Source organism: Phoxinus phoxinus (assembly GCF_949152265.1).
Source record: "Phoxinus phoxinus genome assembly, chromosome: 2".
Classification (NCBI taxonomy): Eukaryota; Metazoa; Chordata; class Actinopteri; order Cypriniformes; family Leuciscidae; genus Phoxinus; species Phoxinus phoxinus.
The window spans coordinates 39,987,463-40,011,923 of record NC_136877.1 but is presented as its reverse complement, the minus strand read 5'-3'; the positions used below and the strand labels follow the sequence as shown (position 1 = coordinate 40,011,923).

At 40.1% G+C, this 24,461-nt stretch overlaps 2 protein-coding genes across 5 annotated transcripts in view; one reads left to right on the top strand and one right to left on the bottom strand.

Annotated features, from left to right (window-relative positions):
* The window catches only part of slc7a8a (solute carrier family 7 member 8a), a 61,161-nt gene that overhangs the window by 28,363 nt on the left and 8,337 nt on the right, over positions 1-24,461 (bottom strand). The gene's annotated exons all lie outside the window — the stretch shown is intronic.
* svep1 (sushi, von Willebrand factor type A, EGF and pentraxin domain containing 1) overlaps positions 12,553-24,461 on the top strand; it is a 99,298-nt gene continuing 87,389 nt past the window's right edge. For both annotated transcript variants that reach the window (XM_079598894.1, XM_079598893.1), the window contains exon 1: positions 12,553-13,479. In XM_079598894.1, coding sequence (XP_079455020.1) covers positions 12,967-13,479 — 513 coding nt within the window. In that variant the 5' untranslated portion in view covers positions 12,553-12,966. The remainder of the gene's footprint in view (positions 13,480-24,461) is intronic.

The window sequence follows — 24,461 nt, the reverse complement described above, 5'->3', positions numbered from 1 at the left end:
ACGCCCTCGATGCGCACTTTTGCAGAACCCACACTGATGCAAGCTCTAAAGCGGAGATACGTTATTGCCCGTTGTGCACAAGAACCCTAAAGGCACCGGGGTGGCGGTTTTTTATATATATATATATATATATATATATATATATATATATATATATATATATATATATATATAAATAAATATAGCTGCAAGCAGCGATGGAGGGCCCAAGCCGGTGGCACCTCCACCCTGGTGCCTTTAGTGCAACTAAAGGCACCGGGGTGGCGGTGCCACCGGCTTGGGCCCGTAATCGCTGCTTGCAGCTATATTTATTATTATTATTATTTTACTACCTTTTGGGCACTTTTGGGGGCCTTAACGTGCTCAAAAACTCTTGAAACTTTGCACAAATGTCAGAACCTGCGGCCATCAGGGCCCGACTGAAGCTGGGACCCGGGCGTGGCAGGGGGGCTCGCCAGCGCCCCCTGGAATGGGATTCAAAAACATGTCCATATCTCAAACACGCTTGCATGTAATAATATGAAACTCGATACACATATAGATCTCATCGGGCCGAACAACTTTCGTGCTCTAAGTTTTACGCCAGTCCAACAGGAAGTCGGCTATTATGGGCTGTATGGAAACGCATGTTCTGGCATTTGAAACACTTGTCCTAGAGAATTCATCGGATGACCACGAAACTCGGTGTGCATGAAGTCAAGACATGGAGGATGCTAAATTGCGAGGGGATTTTTGATATCTCGAACGGTTTGGCCGTGGCGAGGAAACAAATTTATGGCGAATATTGGAAACAGGAAGTGTGTTATAACATCCTCATACATTAACTGATCTTGATGAAACTTCAGCAGTGTGTTTGTTGTAAGAGGCCGATCACATGGATGTGACTATTGTGAGTCAAAGTTATAGCGCCACCAACTGGCAGCAGGAAGTGTGTCACTTTCAAAATGCTTTGAAATCACCCTCTTATTTTTACCCGATTTGCTTCAAACTTCATCTGTATAATGTAAACACACGGCAGATGTAGACCTGTGAAAGGATTATTGATATCTTAAATACTGTTGCCATGGCAACGCATCAAACTTTAATATTCTTTTTGGGTGCATTTGAGGCTCTTAACATGCTTCAAATTGCATGAAACTCAACATGCATATCAGATTTATTAGGTACTAGGCATGTGTGAAGTTTCAGAAACGGGCGCGGTGGAGGGGCTCAGTAGCGCCACCTTTAGTCAAAAATGGGGTATTAGTTTTACCTACAGTAACAAAAATCGGTATTTATATTTATCTCCCCGAGCCGGACAACTTTCTAATTGACAGTCATTAGCTCCGACCAACAGGAAGTCAGATATTTTGGTTTGAATGGGATTTGATGGGAATTTTGCCAGTCTCTCTCAGTGTCTGTGTGTGTGAGAGAGGAGGGGGGCTTTATTTTAACCCTTTCTCTGCTGTGTGGGACTTCTCGGGCACTTATGGGGCCCTTAACGTGCTCGAAAACTCTTGAAACTTTGCACACAGGTCAGAACCTGCGGCCATCAGGGCTGGGCTGAAGCTGGTACCCGGGCGTGGCAGGGGAGCTCAACAGCGCCCCCTTGAACGTGGTCCGAAAAACTTGGTCCATATATCAAACACGTTTGCATGTAATAATATGAAACTCGGTACACATATAGATTTAATCGGGCCGAACAACTTTCGTGCTCTAAGTTTTACGCCAGTCCAACAGGAAGTCGGCTATTATGGGCTGTATGAAAATGCAAGCCCCTGGAATTTTATATACTTCTCCAAGAAAAATTATCCTATCGCCACCAAACTCGGTCAGCATGAAGTAAAGACATTGAGGATGCTAAATTGCGGACGGATTTTTGATATCTCGAACGGTTTGGCCGTGGCGAGGAAACGAAGTTATGGCGAGAAAAGAAAAACACAATGTGTTATAACGTCTTCATACATTTATTGATCTTGATGAAACTTCAGCAGTGCGTTTGTTGTAAGAGGGCGATCACATGGATGTGACTATTGTGAGTCAAAGTTATAGCGCCACCAACTGGCAGCAGGAAGTGTGTTACTTTTAAGATACTTTTGACTAAAGTGGGTGGGTTATTTTTACCTACAGTCACAAAAGTCGGTCTGTATATTGTGCTTATCGATCCGGACAACTTTCTCATTTACAGTCATTAGCTCCGACCAACAGGAAGTCAGATATTTTGGTTTGAATGTGGTTTTGTCTCTCTCTGACAGAGTTCCCCCTGCCATTCTCTGTGTGTGTGTGTGTGTGTGTGTGTGTGTGGGGAGGGAGGGAGGGAGGGAGGGCACACACACAGACAGCCCCCCCCTTTTCTGTGTGTGTTTGGAGGGGAGCAGAAAGACTCACACTAGAGTGCGGATCGGGCCAAATTTTTCAGTCCGAGCCCGGCCCGCGTCCGACAGAGCAGTAACCGAACCCGACCCGAGCCCGACAGGCATAAAGATATTTATGTTAGAGCCCGACCCGAGCCCGACAGTTAAAATCCCATTTTTTTCTCATACTAATGACAATTGTACGTTTTTTTGTGTGGAAAGCCCGCTTTTATTAAGCAACTGGAGGAAGGCAATCGGAAATGTCAACAGGACAAGCGCATCAGCGCGCGGAGCAACAAGCGCTCTTAACACCTGGCGCGCGCACATTATGCACGCGTTTCGTTGTCACGGCTACATAAACAAATGTCCGCACACAGGAAGACGGATGTTATGGTAATATTTTACATGTATTTTAATCACAAAAACGAACGTTTGCATCAAGTGAAAGCATCAGGCACATCGGCTACCTACATAATAAGCTGTTTTAAATTTAAAATGTTCAATGTCTTATCGCGCTGATGTGACCGAGCCCGACCCGAACCCGAACATCATTTCTAAATATCTGTCCGAACCCGGCCCGGCCCGTCGGGTACCGGCGGGTCTCGTCGGGCTCGGGTCGGGTATCCATCCTCTAACTCACACTGATGCAAGCTCTAAAGCAGACTTCTTCTCGACAGTCAAAGCGGGGTTACGTTATTGCCCGTCGTGCACAGGAACCCGAAAGGCAACGGGGTGGCGGCTTTTTATATATATATATATATATATATATATATATATATATATATATATATATATATATATATATATAAATATAGCTGCAAGCAGCGATGGAGGGCCCAAGCCGGTGGCAGCGCCAGCCCGGTGCCTTTAGTGTAACTAAAGGCACCAGGGTGGCGGTGCCACCGGCTTGGGCCCGTAATCGCTGCTTGCAGCTATATTTATTATATTACTACCTTTTGGGCACTTTTGGGGGCCTTAACGTGCTCAAAAACTCTTGAAACTTTGCACAAATGTCAGAACCCGCGGCCATTAGAGCCGGACTGAAGCTGGTACCCGGGCGTGGCAGGGGGGCTCGACAGCGCCCCCTGGAACGCGGTCCGAAAACTTGGTCCATAAATCAAACACGCTTGCGTGTAATAATATGAAACTCGGTACACTTATAGATCTCACCGGTTCATATATCCTTCGTGCTCTGACTTTTTACCCCAGCCCAACAGGAAGTCGGCTATTTGGCGTAGTTTAAAAAACACATGCAATGGAATTTAAAGTACTCCTCCTAGACGATTCAACCAATCACCACGAAACTCGGTGTGCATGAAGTCAAGACATGGAGGATGATAAATTGCGAGGGGATTTTTGATATCTCGAACGGTTTGGCCGTGGCGAGGAAACGAATTTATGGCGAATATTGGAAACAGGAAGTGTGTTATAACATCCTCATACATTAACTGATCTTGATGAAACTTCAGCAGTGTGTTCGCTGTAAGAGGCCGATCACATGGATGTGACTATTGTGAGTCAAAGTTATAGCGCCACCAACTGGCAGCAGGAAGTGTGTCACTTTCAAAATGCTTTGAATTCACCCTCTTATTTTTACCCGATTTGCTTCAAACTTTATGTGTATAATGTAAACACACGGCAGATGTAGACCTGTGAAAGAATTATTGATATCTTAAATACTGTTGCCATGGCAACGCTTTAAACTTTTATATTCTTTTTGGGTGCATTTGAGGCTCTTAACATGCTTCAACTTGCATGAAACTCAACATGCATATCAGATTTATTAGGTACTAGGCATGTGCAAAGTTTCAGAAACGGGCGTGGTAAGGGGCTCAGTAGCGCCACCTTTAGTCAAAAATGGGGTATTAGTTTTACCTACAGTAACAAAAATCGGTATTTATATTTATCTCCCCGAGCCGGACAACTTTCTAATTTACAGTCATTAGCTCCGACCAACAGGAAGTCAGATATTTTGGTTTGAATGTGATTTGATGGGAATTTTGCCAGTCTCTCTCAGTGTCTGTGTGTGTGAGAGAGGAGGGGGGCTTTATTTTAACCCTTTCTCTGCTGTGTGGGACTTCTCGGGCACTTTTGGGGCCCTTAACGTGCTCGAAAACTCTTGAAACTTTGCACACAGGTCAGAACCTGCGGCCATCAGGGCTGGGCTGAAGCTGGTACCCGGGCGTTGCAGGGGAGCTCAACAGCGCCCCCTTGAACGTGGTCCGAAAAACTTGGTCCATATATCAAACACGTTTGCATGTAATAATATGAAACTCGGTACACATATAGATTTAATCGGGCCGAACAACTTTCGTGCTCTAAGTTTTACACCAGTCCAACAGGAAGTCGGCTATTATGGGCTGTATGAAAATGCATGCCCCTGGAATTTGATATACTCCTCCAAGAAAAATTATCCTATCGCCACCAAACTCGGTCAGCATGAAGTAAAGACATTGAGGACGCTAAATTGCGGACGGATTTTTGATATCTCGAATGGTTTGGCCGTGGCGAGGAAACGAAGTTATGGCGAGAAAAGAAAAACACAATGTGTTATAACGTCTTCATACATTTATTGATCTTGATGAAACTTCAGCAGTGTGTTTGTTGTAAGAGGGCGATCACATGGATGTGACTATTGTGAGTCAAAGTTATAGCGCCACCAACTGGCAGCAAGAAGTGTGTTACTTTCAAGATACTTTTGACTAAAGTGGGGGGGTTATTTTTACCTACAGTCACAAAACTCGGTCTGTATATTATGCTTATCGATCCGGACAACTTTCTCTTTTACAGTCATTAGCTCCGACCAACAGGAAGTCAGATATTTTGGTTTGAATGTGGTTTTGTCTCTCTCTGACAGAGTTCCCCCTGCCATTCTCTGTGTGTGTGTGTGTGTGTGTGTGTGTGTGTGTGTGTGGAGGGAGGGAGGGCACACACACAGACAGCCCCCCCCTTTTCTGTGTGTGTTTGGAGGGGAGCAGAAAGACTCACACTGATGCAAGCTCTAAAGCAGACTTCTTCTCGACAGTCAAAGCGGGGTTACGTTATTGCCCGTCGTGCACAGGAACCCGAAAGGCAACGGGGTGGCGGCTTTTTTTTTTTATATATATATATATATATATATATATATTTTTTATTGTGTTTCAATTCATTTGTGTGCAAACATTTAATTAAATTTTGTTAACAGAATTGAAGGGATATTTCACCCTAATGTTCAACATGCTTCAAAATAAATTATTTTGTGTCACACGGAAAAAGGGAAAGGTCCACGAGGTCCAACTCCTGTCTCCAGAAGCACAAGGACACTACATGTCAGCACACTTGCCCACGAGGCTATCGGCGCCAACCACAAGTACTTATCACAAATTGTGATTCAATAACACACTTTGTCTTCAATAACAAATGGACATTAATAGACAAATAATTATTGTATAATACTTATGAGTAAAATAGTACTTTGTACAAAATACTATTGTATACTATAATGTATTTTGAAAGCATTGTTACAATTATCATTTCCAGCACAGTTAAAATATACCTAAAAATAAATACACTAAATAAACTGAATTTTCACTCCAAGTACATTTTTCTAAAATATATTTTTTGAAAATATACTAAAGTAGGCTACAATTATTAATTGTATTTAACCTAAGTGTGTAAAAAAATTGTATTGTGCAAATAAGTAAAAGTGTGATGCTAATATACTTGTAATATATTTAGTACAATTTTTGTTAGTATATTTGCAATGTGCTATTGAAAAAGGGAATATATTTCAAATACAATAAAGTATAAATGATGTCCGAATATGCATTTTTGGGTGACCAGTGACCACATGTATAGTTGGATTTGTGTGTTTCAACACACTGGCTTTGTTTTGCATCCTCCCCACTATGTTTCTTTGTGATAGACAGTGTATTAACATTTTTGGAGTAATAGGCTGCCTTTTGTTTTTAATCAAAGGCATTTCAGTGATCAATCAAAGTAGTTTGGCATCAGTGTTTTCATCATCAGCACAATAGCAGAGTGTTAATTACATTTAACCATCATTGTGGAACTGATCATCACACTCTTTCATCATCCGATAGTGACATTACGAAAACTTTTGCCATGCCTGTCTCGTCTTACTTTTGAGTTTAAATACAACTTTTTTAGTTGGTATTTAATCCACCCAAATATGAAAATTATGTCATCATTTACTCACCTCCATCTTGTTCCAAACCTGTATGACTTACTTTCTTCTGTCGGATATAAAAGAAAATAATTTGAGAAATGTATCAGCGTTTTTTTTCTCCCCATGCAAGTCAATGTTTGGTTAAACATTTTTTTCAGAATATCTTCTTTTGCATAATAAAGAAAGTTACACGTTTGGAACAACATAAGGATGAGTAAATGATGACAACTTTAATTATTGAATCAATTATCTCTTTAAATTCTGCTTTCCGGTCATATTTGTTTGCTTTTCTGGAATACTGCTTTTCTCTTTCTCCCTATTTGCCAGTTCGGTCTCTCCCCCTCTATACAGTGTTCTCTGTTTTCACTCATCTCCTCACGCTCTCCCCAGCGGGATCATGTTTTTGGAACTCTGGTTCAATCCAGTCTCCTGTTTCCCCCCTTTTTCTCTCCTCTAAGGCTGTTTTTCATTCTTACACTGTTGTCCCATCTGAGACATCCACTTTTGCTCCCCTGCGGTTTTCTGGTTTTTGCACGTGTGTGAGAATTTTTTTGTTACCCTTTTTGGTCCCACTTTATATTAAGTGGTTTTACATTATAGACAAATAACTACAATGTACTTATTGTGTTCAGGTTGTATTGTAAAACACTTTTGCTGCTATTGAGATGTGATACTGGTAAGGTTAGGGTCAGGTGTGGTGGTATGGGTCGGTTTAAGGGTAGGTTAAGGTGTAAGGGAAGGGTTAACTGTGTAATTACAAATGTAATTACATCAATTAATTACAGTTGTAATTACATGCAGGTATTTTCAAAATATAAGTACAATGTAAAAACATGTATGTACACAATAAGTCCATTGTATCAAATTATTAATTTCAATGTAAGTACATAGTACTTAAAGCCACTTAATATAAAGTGGGACCCTATTTTTTTATTTCACTGTAAAAAATTATCGTGATTTTCACAGAAAAAGAACGTTTAATTGGTTAACAGAAAGTTTCCTAACTATATACGGTAAATGACTGTGATAGATCTAATGGTACATTTAATGTAATTTTACTGTAAAATACAGTTAAATTTACAGTTTTTGAAAGTGAAAAAGAACAACTCATTGAATAAAAATATACAGTGAAAAAACGTAAATTGACATTCCCACAATTCCCTGCGTGACACTTCACATTTGATGTATTTTTGTTGAAATAACGGTTTCTTCATAGTTTATTTTTTCTAATCAGTTATGTACATTAGGGTTTTATGTTACATCTAATGTTGTTAAATTAATGTTTATTGCATTTTAAAAATTCATGTGTGTTACCATGATGGTGTTTAATGTTTGTGTGAATCACACTGTACAGCTTCTATATATTAGTATTAACTGACTTGTGGAAGAGCTGCTTGTGATGAGCTTTGATTGATCATGTGACTCATCTCTGCTGTGATTGGTGGTTATCAGTGTATTACAATGGTACAAAACAGATATTATTACTTGAATAGGTCAGAAAATTAACATTATATCAGATAGTGAAATACGGTTTATTACGGCCAATTTTAAGTTAAGTCTGTAAAACCTAAAATGTTGCTACTGTATTTTATACGGTAAATTTCTGGCTACCACAAATTGAACAGATTTTTTTTACAGTGTTGTGTATGCTGTATAGTGTACGTGTGTTAACACTTTATTTTACAGTGTCCTTGTTACATGTACTTACCATAGTAATAACAGTAAATTAGGCATAATTACATGCAACTAACCCACAACAAAATCCTAATCCCTAACCCTAGTAAGTACAGTTGCTTAATGTTACTCAGTACTTAAATATATAATTACACTTGTAACAATGACACCTTAAAATAAAATGTAACTGTACGTGTTTAGTCAATGTTTGTCAGCTTGTCTTTAAAACGCTAGAGCAAGGGAAAATAACTTTCTTTTCTCCTCTCTCTTCATAAGTGTAGGAAAGAGGAACAACATGGAATGACCAAATCCTTCACTCAGAATTGCAGCTGTAAAGAGTTTCACATTTCTCACATGTAGCCTTTGCTTCTCTGCGTGCTATATTATTTTATGTTAACATGCCTAACTGGATAAATTCAGCTTTTTCTTTTGCATATGTTACAATCTCACGTCACTGATGTATTATGATGTCACAGCATGGCGTGGTCCATCATTCAGCCACAGAGCTCATGAATTATTCATATTCACGTCAGAGACTGTGCTAAAAATATCTCTGAGAACCTGCACTACCACACCGATCGTTACATCTTTATAGGAGGGACGGCTGCTTGTGGACAGACACACAATTGGTACAAGTCCTTTCCCCTTCCACAATAATCACAACAAAAATACTTCATTTGAAAAGAAACTGAAAACACTGATTCCAGAATGTCAGAGTTGTTGTGTTCTGGGCTAATGTTGGTCAATGTGCTTCCTGTGCACTGTAAAAAAAAAAATCCTATTTAGTTTAAGCAGGCAGAAAATTATTCAAAATATGGAAACACAAATAAAGTTTCAGGAAGTTATAAGTGTTATTTAAAAAAAAGCCTTTAAATACAGTCATGAATTGCTAACGGCTTGCTGGTTGCACGAGGGCAGGGATATTATCATTCTAGAGAGCATCTGTGCAGTGCAGTGCAGAGCATGGCTAGTTAGCACAAATGGTGCTCACTGCAGAGCCAAATGATGTCTAGCTCCCCCTCTCCGGATGTAATGTGTGGAACTTGACCTAGTTCAGCTCCACCTCTGTGAACCTAATGGCTGGAGCTTGACCTAATTAGGTTCAGGAATAGGATTATGGTAGGGCTGGACCTTCAAGCTCCACCCATACACAGAGGGGGAGCTGGATGTCAAGCTTCATCCATTGGCTCTGCAGTGAGTTAACAGCAACTCTTGGTTAGCAGCATAGGCCCATCAGCCTCTGCTGGTGAAAGCTGTAACTACAACAATTGAGTTTAAACAGTATATTTCCCAATTAAGCATGTAAAACTTAAATAAAATTGTTTGCATGCAACATTTTAATGGCAAATATTCTATATTAGGGGTTCTTAAAAGCATGAAATGGAGTAGTGTACACATGCAGGGTGTACACATGCCTATTTTCACCAATAGATGGAGCCAGTAGGCTAAATATAAGATATTTTGGAGTTGCAATGACACCTTTACATTTTGTGGGCATCATAACAGGGACAGAAATTATTATAGCAACCTTTTTAAGTTCTGGCAATTATGTCTCTAACTCACATACCCAGCAATTACTTCTGTACAGTCTGACTTCAATAACTGTTGATGCCAGGCATGTCTGGCAACAAAATAGTCCAAAAGGTGTAAATTTTCAGTGAAACAACTGATGCATAAATAACATAACCTAAAGCATGTATAGCTCTGGGGGAAACAAAACACTGCAAAAATTAGCAGTTTCTCTTGAATTACTATTTATATGTATGTTTGAGTAAATTAAACATCTTTGTTTTATTCTTTCAAGTAAAACATTTAGAGCATTTATTTGCAAAAAATGACAACTGCTCAAAAAAACAATAAAGATGCCATGTTTTTAGACCTTGAATAATGCAAAGAAAACAAATTTATATTATTTTTTAAACAACACAATACTAATGTTTTAACTTCAGAAGAGTTAGGAAATCAATATGGTGAAATAACCCTGATTTCCAATCACAGCTTTCATGCATCTTGGCATGTTCTCTACAGTGGTGTAGTCTAGTTTTTTGTAGTGAGTATACTGAGCGCTCATTCCCAGAGACGCGTTGAACAACTGCAGTCTCTTTGAGTTTTTAATATTCACGCGATTTGATCTGTGTCCATTGCAAACACAGACGCGGTGAATTTATGAATGAAAGTGTGAAAGTTCTGTCACAAAACGAAGTTGTTACGTATCCTCACGCTTTTTTTAGTGGGTATACGGAAATACTTGCCATTTCCTAGTGGGTATACGGCGTATACCTGCGTATCACGTAGACTACACCACTGGTTCTCTACCAGTCTTTCACATAGGACTTTATGCCACTCCTGGCACAAAAATTCAAGCAGCATTCCTTGGTTTGATGGCTTGTGACCTTCCATCTTCCTCTTGATCACATTCCAGAGGTTTTCAATGGGGTTCAGGTCTAGAGTTTGAGCTGGCTATGCCAGGGTCTTGATCTGGTAGTCCTCCATCCACACACCTTGATTGATTGGCCTGGCTGTGTGGCATGGATCATTGTCCTGCAGGAAAAACAATCCTTTAAGTTGGGGAGCAAAAGTAAGTAAGTTTTCTTCCAGGATAACCTTGTACGTGGCTTGACGCTTGAGTCACGCGTCCTTTACAAAGACATATCTGCCTGCTTCTGATCTTCTCTGATGAGTCCAGTTTTCTGCGTTTGCCCAACACCTGATCCTCTAATGGTTAGACATGCAGAGACATGGAGAGGCCTACCCACAGTGTCTCATTCTCACTTTGAAATTTGGTGGAGGATTGGTTATGATATGGGGGTTCTTCAGTAAGGAATCAGGTAGATCCATTTTGTGAGCCACATACAAGGTTATCCTGGAGGAAAAATAGCTTCCATCTGCTCTGACAATGTTCCCCAACTAGAAGGACTGGTTTTGCAAAATAGTTTCACGGGCAATTATGACAAACATTGGATGTCTCAACAGTCAGCAACTGGATAACAAGTACCATTTATTAACCTGTAGAGGGCTCTATTCTACAATTTTTAAGTTTATACATAAGACACTTTGCCTTGCCATGTAGTTAATGAGGAAAAGGGATTTTTGCAACTCTCCTGTTAAAATTAGATTCATCAAAACAAGCATAGACAGCATTCTTGGGATCTGTATATTTAAATATGGACCAACAAAGTGCTTGACACTAATGTTATAAGTAATTAAGTGTTTGTCTCATCTTGACATATCCCCCTCTTGTTTGGATAAATGTCAAGAATGTGTCACCACCACATCACTTCTGCCAAACAGTAGAAAGACAGAAGAAAAAGGACACTAATTCCCAACCAGGGTGGATTTACGGTGCATGATAACTAGCAATGTGTGTGTGTACAGTATATCATGCTAGCATGCAGGAAGAATACATGTAAAAAATAAATAAATAAATGAATAAGTATATAATTTACGTGTCCCTTCAGAAGCACCAGCTGCTTGGACACAAGCAAGCCAAACACCACTATCCTCTTTTGCTCTCAGGCAAAACTTTCACAGTTAACTTCATCGACCTAATGTTGTTAATGTTGTCAATGTCTTCATGTTGTTTCAGTCAAGAATCAGTGGCTGTCTGTGCTATAATCCCACAAGTCTGCAAATCCTTGACTGTATTGTCCTGTAATATCAATGACAGTCGGTATTCTTCACACGTGTTCATTTGTATTAATTTAACAAGTTTTAGCCTGGCTCAAAATGCTCTCTTATACAGCCAGACTGTGGTCGGTCCACCTAAAACTGTGTTAAGCATCTAGTCTTTGTTTTGGTTACAGATAAAAATCACAAAAGAGAGAAGGAACGAATAAAAGAGACAGGGGGGGGGGGGGGGGGGGGGTCAGATCCTACTTGATATTTTTCTCCCCTCAAGACCACCAAGAGAAAACAAGAGGAAGTAATAAAGTCTGGAGGCTCTGCTTACAAAACACTCATGTGTCCGCATGACATGTGGACTCTTAATATAACGTTGCTTCGATTTAAAACCTGTTAACAGCTTTTCTGCTTGTCAAATTAATTGCATTGCTTTTGTATCCATTACATGCTTGTTTTGTCTACAGCTCCCATCATGTATTCTCATTAGCAGATGCTCTTGGTATCTGCATGGTGGTTTGGTGAGAGTTGTTCGTCCGAGAGCAGACGAGTGCCAGACATATGGATTTGATCAACAGAACCCGTGCTAATGTTTTCTTTGGGCATGTTGATAGGCTGATAGACAAACGTCTCTCTCTCTCTCTCTCGCTCTCTACCTCACACACACTTATTCCCTCACAAAGGCATTGGCTGACGGACAGTCTAGAGTGCTCCAATGACACACAACCAAACCCAAGCACTCCAGGACAAGCAGAGGGAAAAAAGAAAGAGAGAAGGGGAGAACAAGTAAGTAACAAGAAAGAGAACGGGACGAGAAGAAAAAGAGAGACACTCACGCCTCTGACTGCCCATTTTTTCCTCCACCGCTGCTCTCTCCCTCTTCCTTCTCACTCCTCTTAGTCTCACACCAGCACACACACACACACCCTCTCGTTCTCACTGAACTTTTTTTCACTGTCTCGTTCTTCTTAAATGACTTTGAGAGAGAGGGGAGACACATTTGGAGGTTGTCTGAAATTCAGGAGCTCCACAGATGCCTGAGACCCACGGAGAAATAGGAGACTCACTCTGCTTGGAAAAGATAGAGAAAACAAAAGAAGAGAAACAACAGGAGGACTGCAACAAACTTGCACCACTTAACCACTACTGGACACTGGTGTTTGTGGTGTTATCATGGTGACGCTAAAACTTACATTGACTTTAAGATTCACCTTACTGCTCCTGTTCTGGTTAGGCTGTACCAGTTGGCCAAGCCAGGCTCAGCAGCCGTCCCTACAGGCTTTACGTCAGGCGGCCAAAACTCGGCAAAATCTCTCTGAGAGTGCAGAAAGAAAAGTAGAACGTCTCGGCCAGGTTTTCCGAAGGAACGTGCGCCTTCTTCGGGAGCGGGGAGGTTGTCTGGATCTGGTCTTTCTCGTGGACGAGTCGTCCAGCGTGGGAGCTTCCAACTTTGGGAGCGAGCTGCGGTTTGTGCGGAAGCTGCTGTCAGATTTTCCGGTGGCGCCTGAGGCAACACGTGTAGCGCTGGTGACATTTAGCTCTAAGAGCCATGTGGTTACAAGAGTGGACTATGTGTCTGCACCCAAAGCCCACCAGCACAAATGCTCGCTCTTCAGCAAAGAGATCCCATCCATCACCTACAGAGGAGGTGGCACATACACCAGGGGGGCTTTCCAGCGCGCAGCGGTAAGAGCAGCTGTGTAATCACATTGTTTGAGTCTATGGATGTGAGAAACAACTAAATGAAACACAATATATAAAAGAGGAAATAATGAAAGTAATTGAGTAGGGGAGGGGGAAGAGCTGAAAGAATCATTAACAGTCAATGTACCAACTAGATTGAGTTGAATGTTCAGGCTTTGATTTATGCTAAATGTATTCCATATTCGTTCATTGCTCTTCAATGTTCTTCAACAAATGGATGATTATAGATAGCTATTGCATCTAAATCACTGAAGCACATTTAGTAGAAAAAGAACTGCAGTCTAAATGATGGATGAACAACACAAAAGTCTTCATTCCTGATAAGGTACCTCCAGATGTCATCTCTAAGTTAACACCACATGGTTTCCTGTGCACTCTAATCTGGGAAAGATAACCACAGTGAGCATCTATCTATGCAGGACTGTCTAGAACAGTAGGTCACACATTTCCAATCAGTTAAAAAAACAAAACTAACAAACAATGAAATTGCCATGCAAGTTGTCCCCTGTAAACTTTCCCTAAAGACTTTGGATAGTGAAAGACAGGTTTAATGGTTTCACGTTGGAAATATTTGAGAACTTCAGGATCCAACTGAAAGGAAAAGATAGTAGCAGTGGTGACTCATATCAAACAAATTATTTTTTATTTTAACTCAAGTCTCACTTAACAGCAATGCTATAAATTGCAGCAAAATGATTTATTGCCTCATCTTGCAGCCTACTGCGGCTTCTACTCCCTTTTTCCGTTACAAATGATTATGACGTCCGTGTTTTCAGACATTTTTCTTGTCCTGAATGACATTTGTGGTTTGAAATATGGTTTCGCTAACCCAGATCTGCAAATGTATTAAGTTGTTATGGAAGCAGAGCAGGAAAGTCCTTTTGTTCATATGCAATTAATTTGCATTGCAGTCAAACTGTAATATTTCATGGGTTTTGGCTCCATCCGTTCAGTCTAAATGGCGTGGAGGTCTGGAAGCTTTTACCATACACATTTTCAATCTTTCAGAGGTGAGGTCGAAGGCCTTATTCACAGTTCTACTGCCCAGCTGAAGTGCACAGAAAGGCCATCTCTCTCTGATCAGATTTGCCTTTAGTTAAGCTAGAACATCCTCAATTGCCAAGCCTCTAATTCATTTACTCTACTTGATTTGGAGAATTAAATGTTGGGTTTGCTCTTAATGCATTTTATTTTGCTATGGCTGATGATGGATAAAGGCTGCATTGTGTAGTCCAACAAACCCAACATGCTAATAAACAGCAGGGTGGGTAACCATATAGCATGACAATTAAAAAAATGTAATTGAGGAAGCAAACAGGAACTTTAAAAAAAAATGCTAATTTTAACATTGAACAATGTTTACCTTAACTATACAATTTGCCAAGACGAGAGAGAGAGAGAGAGAGAGAGAGAGAGAGAGAGAGAGAGAGAGATAGATATATATAGAGATAGAGAGAGAGCAACAGAAGCTAGCTAGATAGAGCCAACAATTCCACAACACAATATGGCAATCTTTCTGTCCTTATATAATTTATCTTCGGTTCCCCTCACACTCCTGCTGCTTCTCCCTCTAACCTCAGTGTTTGTCTGCACTTAGCGGGCATTCTGGGTTGCCAGATCCCTAACTCCTTTTTATTTGCCAAACCAGAGCAGAACTAGCTCTCTATAAAACCTCTTTGTCTCTTTCTGCTGTCCGTTTGAATGTTAGCAAATGCTTTTAGTGCTTTCCAAATTCTTTGCCTGCTTTTCTGATCAGCCTCCATAGGGAGTCATTACATCGAAGTCCTTGACCAAATGGATTCGAAATTTCCTATGAATGCTTGACTCCAGTAGGATTCTTCCCTTCCCCAGCAGGGATTCTATTTAGAAGGGGAAGTCTATGGGAATTCTACAAGCACATTGTACATGCATAGTATTTTTTCTCATTCTTTCTGACTATTCATGCCAATTTATCTAGTAGTATGAAGGTGAGAAGGGGGGTGCTATTTTTATTCTATTGTTAACATACGTCCATCCCATTTCATCACTTCTTGATTCTTCCTCCTACAATCCCTCATCGGAAATTCCAGAGAATGTTTCTTTAAAGTGCCATTGACCCCTCTGACCTGGTTTTTGAATTACATGGCAGCAGGAGCGTTACTGTCATCGAGTCTAGACAGATCAACGTGTCAAAATATCTCATATTGTGTCTGCAAAACATCTGTCAGCAAGCCTCAGAATGTGTTGAGCAAAAAACAGGGACATAAAAGCAAAGAAACACGAAAGAGCTGGGACAGATGTCAAAAGGCACGAATGTGATATTTGGTCTTGAAACAAATGACTGGAAATTCACTATGAATGTATTACAGGTAGACTATTTTATCTCTATATTAATGTAATGTGAATGTCTACTTGAATGGAGAAGATACGTTTTTCCCCCTGAGAGAATTCAAAAAAAGTCATAACAATAAGAAAGAGGGAGACGAGAGCCTCCTTTTGGCCTTGCATGCACTAATGAAAGTCTGGCACTTCCTAAGGCTGTATTTGTGTTATTAATTAAGACTGATTAGGGAGATCCTTATGAGAGACAGCCTGTACTCCACGAACCCTGATAAAACTGCCAGGAATGCCTTTAAACCAGCCTGAGAGCCACATATTTGTCTGCAGACAACCAGATAAGAGCCATTCAGTCTTTAACTGTCTGAAGAGGCAACAAGTTTTACAATGCATCAGTCCTACTTAGGGACTGAATGGCAACTCTGAGTTGTGTTGAAGGAACAGATTGCTTGTAATAGCTTTGCATTCTTTACAGTACCTTAAAAGGGCTATATGTCGAATTTAGAAACCCTTGTTATTAGAAACACTGGTGGTGTTAAGTGAACTGGAGCAAGCAACTTGATTGTGCTCACGCTCGTGAACATGCAACATACTGAATGTAATTCAATGCCCTGATATACTCACTGCAAAGTTCTTTTTCTTTTTTGCTTAGAAGTAAAAAGAAGTTGGAAATACCTTTGCAGCAATATACTGTTAAAGAAAATCTAGATGCTTGCTGAGAGTGACGTTTAGATGAATATGTTAATATGTGCTGCGCACGTTCCTCTCGATAACAAAAACGCACAACAAAAATGACAGCGGTGAGAAAGCAGCAGATAAGAAAGCATCTGATCATACATGGTGATGTGGATATGTTTGCACCAGCTCTGCAATTCACCGGCATCATGGCGACAGAGGAGGAAGGCTAATTAAAATGACACAGTTTGATTATAAAGTATAGTTGAGACTATAGACTACTTAGATCTGACTATATTGGAATATAGTTTGAATTAATCACTTTTCTTTGTGGAATGTTAATAATAACATTCCCTGTAATGTTGATGTTTAGAGAGAGTGTACCCCCCATATGTTTTCCATAGGTCTTTATTTTATTTTCATTGTTCATTTGGATAGTTCTGTATTCTAAATTCATGATGGGGTTAATGCATAAAACGCTGGTGCAAATTCAAAAGACCTTGCTTAAATTATAGTGAGTAATGCTCAAACAGGAATGTTGTTTTAGCGATCATCTGAAGACAGGTGCGGGTGTGGAGTAGAAGGAGAAGAACATTGTTTTGTAGTATTGTGAACGCACGCAGAGTTTTTGTGTACCTCAAATAAATGCCCTGGTCATGTAGGCAGTGAACAAGATTAAAAGAACCCATAAAATGATGCACGTCTGGAAAATCATTAATTTCAACATGCAACACATGACACATTGATATTATAGTACACAGAATAGCACTTTAGGCATTAACCTGAACATTGTATTTGTATTAAGATTAATTTTATGTGTTATAGAACAGAAGAAAGTGGACAGTAACGTCACATCCTTTTGATTTTCCCAGCAAAAATGTCCCTGTAGTGGTTGTGTTCCCTGAGATTTTCCTGTCTGTTATTTTAATTTAAAAACGGTTTCCTTTGAGTTATTCTTGTTGTGCGCTTCATTATATACGGCCAGCCGTGACAGAACACCAAAACGAAAGCAGAAGTTTTTTTGCGACGTTTTTTTCATTTTATCCCTTTCTCTCTCCGTCACCATGGACATCTAAAGTTCTGTTCTGCCTGTAGCAGAAGGACCGCTCCCTGGAGTCCCACGCCAGGGAGTTTTTGGAATTGGCGTCCAAGGAATTGGCCTCCCAGGGAGCGATCCTCATGAGGACTTTGGCGCATTCGTAAAGTGGGTTCAGGTGAAAAAAAAAGAAAAAGAAAAAGAGAAGGCCATCACCATTGGCCATGCGGAGGATGACACCAGCCCCACTCTATACTCAGAACCCATTCAGCCTTCACTCCGCCGGATGGAACGGATGCATGTGCCCACCACAGACACAGAGCCTGAGCCTACCGCAGACAACGAGCCATACCCTGCCCCAGAGCCTAAGCCCAAAGACATGACTGAGGTGAGCGAGCCGGCAACAAAGCCCGCCCTGAGGAAGTTCTGGTGGAATTCGAGGGCATGGAATAGAGCCCCGCCCACACTCTGCTGCCACTGGCCTCTGTTGACTTTGTTATAGACTTGGTAGAAATTATTTCCCTGAATCTCCTTCCCTGCCAGTTCCCCCCAGCCCCGTTTCTGTTCCCCCCCGCTGGTCCCGTCCAGCTCAGAGTTTCCTATGCCCCTGCTGGTTCCGGCCAGCTTGAATTCTACAGAGATGCCACCGCTAGTTTCTGTCAGTCCCTCTGCTCAGCCCAGCAGTGTTTCGGATCCGCCTCAATTCTTTCAGTACCCAGATTTACCTAGGTATGATGATTCCCTGTCTCCGCCTCTAGTCACAGAGTCCTGGACTCCACTTTGGTCCTCTGACCCATTAGCTTCACTTTGCCTCCGTGCTCCCTCATCTCCACTGGGGCCGGTCATCCCACCAGTTCCGCCGGGATCCCTCGTCTCAGTCTTGGTCAGGCATCACCCTATTCCACCACGGGATTCCTGGCTTCCGGTCACACCTCTGCCCTTCACCCCTTCAGCTCAAACAGGTTCTGCCTTCCCTCTAGCTCCACCATTGTCCTCTGTCGCAACGGCACCACAACGGTATTCTGGATCATCGCCTCAGTCCCATGTGCAGTCAGCTCCACCATGGCTCTCTAAACCTGCGGTGTCACCCTGGTTCATTGTCTCCTCGGCTCCATCTTGGTCTTTACCGAAGCCAGCTCAATCGCAGAAGATCCTATCCCAGGTCCCTCCTCCCAAGTCTCCACCATGGCTCCTCCCTCCTGTGCCTCACCATGGAACATCTTGCTGGCTGTGGTCTGGGTCCCGGCCTGGCTACTCCTGCTCCTGGCTCCCCCCATATTCCACTCCCCCATGGACTGTTTTGCCTGCCCCTAACTGTTTTTGTCCATCTTCTGTTCCTCATCCTCTCGAGGAACCTCCGCCCTGCCCTCCTCCCTCTTCAGTTGGACTTCCTGCATTATATACAGCCACATGTGACAGTCTTGAGTCCTTCATATAAAAATCAGTCGAATACAGGCCTATATAGACAACCTAGGAAGTTGGGGAAGGTTTCGTTTTAAGTTTCGTTACAAGCTGTTAACATATTGGCAATAAAAAAAGTGATGAATACATGAAAGTTCTCAAATATAGCCCCTTTAAGTCACAAATACTATATTGGTTTTTGACACCAATTATATCAGACACACGATAAACAGAAGTATTTAAGCCGGAAAAAAATTAAGCCAAAAAAAGTTTTATTGTCTGGAACACATGATGGTAACTTTGTAATGAATGATGTAATGATGGTAAAATGTAATGAATGCAACATGATGGCATGAGAACACCTTCATCTGTTATTCATCCATCAGTTTATCTCGTGTTACTTTTTCTTTGCCCACCGTAGGCAAAAAGAACCAAAAAATATATAATGTCACCAACTAATACATATATAAAAAATAAATTTTAGGTCCAATTAACAGGATTCATATTTAAATAGTGCCCTTGCGGTTTAATATTCTCACTTTGACTAATTTAATTTGAGAGAAACTATCATTACATCACAGAAGAAGTTCTAGAAGGCAACCCGTAAAAATAAAAGTTTGGTTTAACTTCAAGCTGCATTTCCGTAACTTTTTTATGGGTTCAAAACGATCTGCTTGCCTTAGATCGATTCAAAACGATTAGCTTGTAATAATGATTTTAATTCCAGTGGTATGGTGGATTTCCGCTGGAAATTCGAGCATCTCTTTGCATCAAGTCACTAGGGATGGCGAAAACTAAAAAATGTCTTGACCGACCACCAAGCCTCATTAGCCTGTTGAAACCGGTTAACCGATTAGTTGCTATGCTATGCTATTTGAAATAACAGCCATTTCGAGCCGCGCCTGCAATATTGCAACTCTGTCGCATCTCTCTGCCGCTCTGCCTCCCGCTCACACACACACACCAAGGAGCTTGTATGTATCAGAAGACAAATGGTTCCTTAGTTTCTAAATGGTTTGGGTACAAGGTGATCGCGTTGAAAATAAAGGCGTTTGTCTAGCGTTAGAAGCTCATTAGAAACATTGCCGCGGCTCATTTAAGAAAATGACAGCTCCGAACCGAAGAGACGCCGCTTTAGTTTGAGGTAGTGCTAACAATAATAAAGAAAGATGATGATCATCATCACCTTATCTGTTACCACTGAAATGTAGATGTAATGTATTTCCATATTTAAGCACTGAATCACACAAGTTGCAACGTACATCTGTAACATTCTTTTTGGTGAAATGGTCCCACACACTACTCTTCCTTGCACGCTTCATCCTGTCGTCTGCCCTGGCTCTAACCTCGAGTGTGTACACATAAAGAAGTGTCTCGGCTAGTAGGCTATATTGTGTGTGATGATGTTGGAGGTGGAGATTTATAGGCTTTTCTTACAGCACTTGATAGAATTAAACTTAAATCAAATTAAATAAATTTGATGGCGGTTCCAGAAAGGTTCAAACGACAATCACCAGTGACAACTGGAGATTCACCCGTTGTAAAATGCAAAAGACTTCGTTCGGATTTCAGAGTGGCTACATAAAAAAAGAGACTGCAACCGGGCCCATGCGAAAACGAGGATAATATTGGAAGGGCATTAAATGTAGTCACCCAATGCTGATGTTGTTAACAATAACAATTTGAGAACAAAGTATAATTTGCACGGTTTGTCGTGATATGATAAGCGATCATTAGATTTAATTAGCCTTAAATTTCCCTTAGTTGGTCAGAACTAAAGTGGATGCTACTTGTTCAGACGACATTTTCCAGTGAAAATTCTTATGTTGGTCATACTTCCAAAAAGTAGAATCTGAGATTCTGAATGACAGTATCCACACCAGCGCGGTGATTGACAGCCGCATATTCTCCTCAAAACATTGGATTCATCCGCGCTAACCCATGTAAAGTTGATAATTCCATGAATAACTGCAATTGCAGATTTCGAAAAGAGATGGCGACAAAGAGGAAAAACTACAGGCTGCAGCTTTAAAGAAACCGCGATAGAAATATATTACTCTTGTACAGTATAATGTTCATCTTAATGTACTACTAGGCTACTACTAATAATAATACAAATATTATTAAAACAAATTTTCTTCCATGTTATAATTTTAACTGTAAACCTCTGTTGTGTAGCACTTGTTTGCCAAAAAATTAAAGAGTTTGTTTAATTTTCATTTTAATAAAAAATAAATTGATGTTTTATGCCTTTTATTTGATTACCAGAAAAATAAACCAATTAAAAAAAATAATTAAAAAAAATAAAAAAACATATCATAGGGTATTATTGTATACAAATTAATAAATTGTTGTTTTTATGAATTCAATTAATTAGATATGTTTTTGAATAAAATGGAATATAGACTAAATTAAACGGAAAGCACAGAACTGGGTAAAAATAAAATGGAATTTAAAAAAAATACATTAAGAATGTCATTTTTATTAAACTGTTAAGAAATTGCTGTTAAATTGAACACGTTTCATGATTTAAATTAATTACACATGCTTTTTGATTAATACAATTTTATTTAACCATCCAGAAAAATGAAAACGGGGGGAAAAAACTGATTTCAGAAGAATTTTAATGGGAAAAACGGAATTAACTTACATATACGCATCTTGTAAAGTGTGCTTATCCTTAAGGTTAGCTGCATTAACAGTTTAGCTTTCTTGTTTTTTTCCCCTCTTCACATTAATGTTACAGCCTCTGCTATAACATTATCTGTACATAAAATTGGTATCGAAAGAAGTATCGTTCAGGAACCGGTATTGAAGTCATGGTATCGGTATCGAAAAATTGTTTAACGATACCCAGCCCTAGCCAAGTTCTAAAATATTTAAATCGGGTAGAAAATGTAAAAAAATATTTTCAAAAATCTTTACCCTTAACATTTATCCAGTATATCACAAACAACTGGAAAAGTCATGGAACCTGAATATTTTTGTGAACAATGGGGGCCCTTGGAGTCAAAAAGGTCAAGAACGCAATAGAGACCTGATAATGTCCCTGCTCATTTGGTAACCAAACACTCTGTAGCTACTGAGACATTAAGACAGAACATAAATTATTTCACAGTAATACAACTTTTTTGACTATTATAGTCTTGCCTGCAGTTTTCACCTCGCGGCTAACTTTTAGTCTGCCCTCAGATTATTCCCGCTATTAACCTATTCCACACCCTGAGATCTACACACGCAAATGCACTTTGGAACATTTATACACAGCAAAATGCTTCAACACAGTGATTAGTGGTAACTGGACGCTGGAGAAGTCAAATATAGAGCAGTGGGGGTGTTCTCAGTCTGACTGCACCACCAGGAACACCAGCAAAGTCTACAGCACTGATATTATTGAGAGAAAAAGAAAAGAATAGACTAAAGACAGAGTTGCTGTTTATTTTAGCACTATTAATGGCCCCATGAGGTAATTTCTGTAACAATGCAAGAGGTCACATTTCTGCTCTGAAGCATGTGAAGATAAAAGCATGCTTTTTTTCCACCAGCTGCATACATGCACCACCAAGGGAGCGTAACATATGTGGAGGCCCACTTCATCAACCAGAATCACCTGCAACTCCCAGATGTTATTTTTGTTTTAGGAGACCACTGTGGCTTTGGGAGTCATAAATGGCAACAGGTGATGTCTGACAATGTTTCAAATTAAGAGTGTGGATCCAGGAATTTTGCTCTCATAACATACAACATAGGTTCATAGGGTAGGGCCAGTGGTACATTTGTTGACAAAGGCCTCTAGAGTGAAATTATATACAGTATGTATATATATATATATATGTTTTATTTTGATTACTTTGGAAACTTACAAAAGCAAAACAAAGGCACTGATATTGTAAAAGACTGTGAAGTTTCATAGGCACTATTAATATTATTACTAAGACTATAAAGTTCTAGTCACTCATTGTTATTCTAAAAAACGTCCGAAAGCTTAAGCAGCTGACTTTTTACCTCGCTGCCTTATCGGGCAATGACTTTGCAGGCACCATTTGCGCATGAAGGTACCTCATGAAAATGATTTTGGACAGACTTTGAGGCAGCATAACAGTTTAATGATCTACAACAAAATAGAGAGCTTTGGTGAAAGTGATTATTTAATTACCATAGTAGTAATTTCTTCTTAGAAAATACATCAAAAGTGGAAAAGGTTGGTCACAAATGTACATTAAACGCAACGTAAAACACAAATTTCAGATGCCATATTGATTTTTGTTTTAGCTCAGCTGTCCCGGAATGGAACGCAACAGGATTGTGGGATAGCAAACTCAGCAAATGATACATCTATGCTGTCTTCAAAAATCGATCAGATGAAGGTATCTCAGGAGACAGGATGTGACACGATCATTAGATTCTGAGTTTCGGGACGTGCCTCGTTGCCTTCCTACCTCCGTATGCTGCATTTTTCAGCTATCCTACGCAGCCTGAAATTGTAAAGGCAATATTACTCTTAAAGAATGCAAAGTTTCAGAAACACTATTAACTAAAAGAACTGTAAAATTCCAGAGGCAGAACTTCTTAAAGTTACCTGTGGCCGGTTTCATAAAGTTAGTCAATTTTTTCTTTACGACGGTTCATAAATATTTTAAGTTAGTTACATTAAAACGTAGATTGGCCTAATTTGATATAAAAAGGTACGATTGACTGCCCCTTGACTAACTGCTAGTGGGTCTTACTAGATCTTAAGACACTGTCTTAACATAATGACTGTTTATGCAACTCGCCCCTGATCCATGTCTGTGACCACACTATGATATGAGGAACAGTAATTGGCAACTCTGTACAGGCTTTCCAAGAGTCTCACTTAAAATACCTTACAGCTAAGGCCACAGTTATGCCCTTTAGAGTTTAAATCAAAAAAGAAAATGAAAAAAAATGGGGTTTTACCCAAAACACTCTAGGTAGCATTTAGTGTGTATTGTTTGTCTGCAATTGTGAACATTCACGCATTTGATTGTGTACATGTGTGTTGAGGGGGAGGGGGAGGACATACCACAGAGGAGAAGCCAAGGAAGTGTTGAAATGGATAACAGTTCAGCCTGTCAACAGCAGCACACGGTCTGTTCTCTGAAAATAGATTCCTCCCTCTACCCACTGTGCTATTACTGCCTCGCTCACATTATTGACCTGTGTGCTTCCTAGCGGTGTGCTGTGGAAAACATCTTACCTAGGTGCTGTTGTGAATTTCTAGATATTTCAGTGACTACATTCACAATGCTTTTGAAGATGAGAACCAATGCAAATTGTTTTAGGATGCATTACAACGTCCTGCATTTGGCATTGGTTGTTGCTAAAATTATGTAAAATTAGTTTGGCTCAGAAGTGTGAGTTTATTAATACTCCCTCGTACAATTTCTTTCTTTCTTTTTTGATTTCAATAGTTAACATGCTTTTTATTTTAAATCAAAGATTCAACAACAAAAATGATGGTAGAATTCTCTTTGTAGCTTCAGGTATTTCCCATGTGCAGTAATGATCATGAAGG